Raw genomic sequence first — 2,509 nt, forward strand, 5'->3', positions numbered from 1 at the left:
CCACTGAGCCTCATGGATGTTCCCTGGTTTTAGCCACGGAGAAAACTCTTGGCTGGAGACAATTTTGGTTACATTTACACTTGCTCAGATTTTCCAGACAAAAAGTTAATGGTGCATCTCCCAAATGTCCCGGCCGCAACAACGCTTTATTGGTTCCGCTATCGGGAAGGAACCAATAATTTTTTAAATAAAAAAAAAAAAGTCAATTTTAATGTTTTATTTAGATTACAAAAACAAATCGTAATAAAAATTATCCTATTTATGATGTTTTAAAAATTAAGACCTACGAAAGACAGATTTAAGACATTTTAATACCAATTAAGGCCTTAGTTTTATTTTGAAGGATTCAATGCCTTTTAGGACTTTTTAAGGACCCGCAGGAACCCTGATTAAGGTGTTGGAGAAGTACTGGGAGAGGATTTATGGATATAAATGGAAAACCACATATTTGCTCATTTGGAGAGAGTAGGCTACAACGGGAAAAACACAATGAGGTTCTTCACGAGTCCAGCACAGAGAAAATATGGTCATTCCCGGTGCTGAAGATCCTTTAGTGCCTTAAAAGCGGATCATTTTCATATATTCTGGGGTTTCCTGTTGACATATATCAGTTGACAGTTGGCCGAGGTCAAACCTTTTCTTACACAGCAACACTGTAAAAGATCAATTCGTGTTTTTGCTAAATCTCGGCTGGATCGCTGTCAATTTTTAAAGCTCGTCTTAAAACCTATTTTTATTCGTTGGCTTTTAACATAGCAGGAGAATCTCTCTGTTTTTGGTTTGTTTTATTGTTCTTTTTTACAGTTTTATTTGTTTTAATTCATTTATCTAATTATTTTTACTCCCCAAAATCTGACTAAAAAAGACTAAATTGAAGGTATAAAAAAACAAAATCTGAACAGGAAAAAGGGAATTGATTTGAATCTGTCATATTAAATCTGAATCTGCAATAAAGAAAAGAAATTAAAAAAGAAAAACTGTAATAAAATACATTTAATTGAGACAGAGATAGAGAGAGAGAGATTGTGCAGTAACGTCCTTATCGAGGACCTGGTTTAGCTACAAGGCTTGGCTAACTGCATGCAGCAAGGCTAATGCTTTATCCTGTTTCATTTTTGAAGCATTAGGATCTGACCTAGCGTGGATAAAGACATGTTGGACTGATTTAAAGCACTTTTTAGAAAAGGCAAAGAAGAACAAACAATCTGGGATTCACATGGAAAATAATAGAATATCGTCAACTTTTTATAGGTGTTTTTTAATTTGCATAGCTGCTCTTAAATTAACACATTCTCAGAAAATAAATTGTGTTTTTATGTATTAAAAAGTATAAAACTGACTAAAAGCTTCTCCATTAATAAACTGGTTCAATATTGGACCATGCAACACAGATTTACCTTCACAAAGCCTCAGAAGGGCAAGATTTACGTACAAAAAGTAAACCTGTACAATTATTTTTTTGTTTTTATAATGTTGGTAAACGTCTTTTTTGAATTTATAGCGCCCCCTGGAGAAAACTGCAGCAGCCACTGGTCGTGCAAGAGTTGGAGTCAATATTTAAAACAGACCAGACTTGTTGGGAGGTAAAGGTTATTCTGTGGAAGTATTGGGGTAGGTAATTGATTAAATAAAACAATAAAATAACACACCGTGTTTGATGCTAAATGTTCAGTTATTATTTTTTTTTTATTTTAGAACTTCGGTTATGTCTCTGTTTAACAAGAATGTTGGTCACTTTATGATTACATGTATTTAAGGAGAACTTGGACTAAAGTTTGTCAGGTGAGAGTAAGTCTATGTGACTCGTAAGATTTATGCTGTGAAAAAATCAATAAAATACAAATGAAAAAAATAAATAAAATGCGAGTTTAGCTAAAATTTTATTTTAGAAAGTTAGCTTTTTTTATTTAAAAATGTTCCATTATGATTAAATGTTGGTTTTTACTGGCATCTGGCCTCTTTGCTCTTTATTTTGTTACCAGGATGTCTGTTGTTTGGTCCTTGTTTCCACGGCAACTGAAAACCTGATTGAACATCTACCGCTGCTCCGCCCTCCAGCCTGTTTTTTACTCCGGCCGTTAAACGAGTGTTTCTCACCATCCGTAAGTCTTCTGCGGTTTGGGCAGCGGGTCGTCGAAGAAGGAGTCCTCTTCATCGTGGTCCACTTCTTCATCCAGCTCCAGGTCCAGATGCTCCATCCTCACAGAGGAAGAGGAGCGCTCCTGCTGCTGAAGGTCTCTTTTGGGCAGGGAGAGTATCCGCTCCAGGTCCTGAACACCAACAGAGTTTCATCAAAGCTGGGTAACGAATGAGGAGGAGGGGTTCCTGAAAACTCCTGCATCATACAGAAGATACTGAACTTTCTGCATCTGATTCTTTAACCAAAACCTTTGGAAAACAAGTTAGTAAACAGAACAGAAGGAAATCTTTAGTCAAAATGTTCTCCTTCCTGATTTTTTTCTCCTTCAGGTAAATCCTTCCAGACCTGCAGACAGGAGCCGATGAAAAG

The 2,509-nt window shown here is 36.2% G+C and overlaps 1 protein-coding gene across 1 annotated transcript in view; it reads right to left on the reverse strand.

Annotated features, from left to right (window-relative positions):
• Positions 1-2,509, reverse strand: part of fgfr1op (FGFR1 oncogene partner) — a 29,262-nt gene that overhangs the window by 8,380 nt on the left and 18,373 nt on the right. The window contains exon 12 of the mRNA XM_015382463.1: positions 2,098-2,270. Within this exon, the coding sequence (XP_015237949.1) occupies positions 2,098-2,270 (173 nt within the window). The remainder of the gene's footprint in view (positions 1-2,097; positions 2,271-2,509) is intronic.

The sequence above is a fragment of the Cyprinodon variegatus genome, unplaced genomic scaffold, assembly GCF_000732505.1.
Source record: "Cyprinodon variegatus isolate N-32 unplaced genomic scaffold, C_variegatus-1.0 Scaffold257, whole genome shotgun sequence".
In the NCBI taxonomy this organism is placed as follows: Eukaryota; Metazoa; Chordata; class Actinopteri; order Cyprinodontiformes; family Cyprinodontidae; genus Cyprinodon; species Cyprinodon variegatus.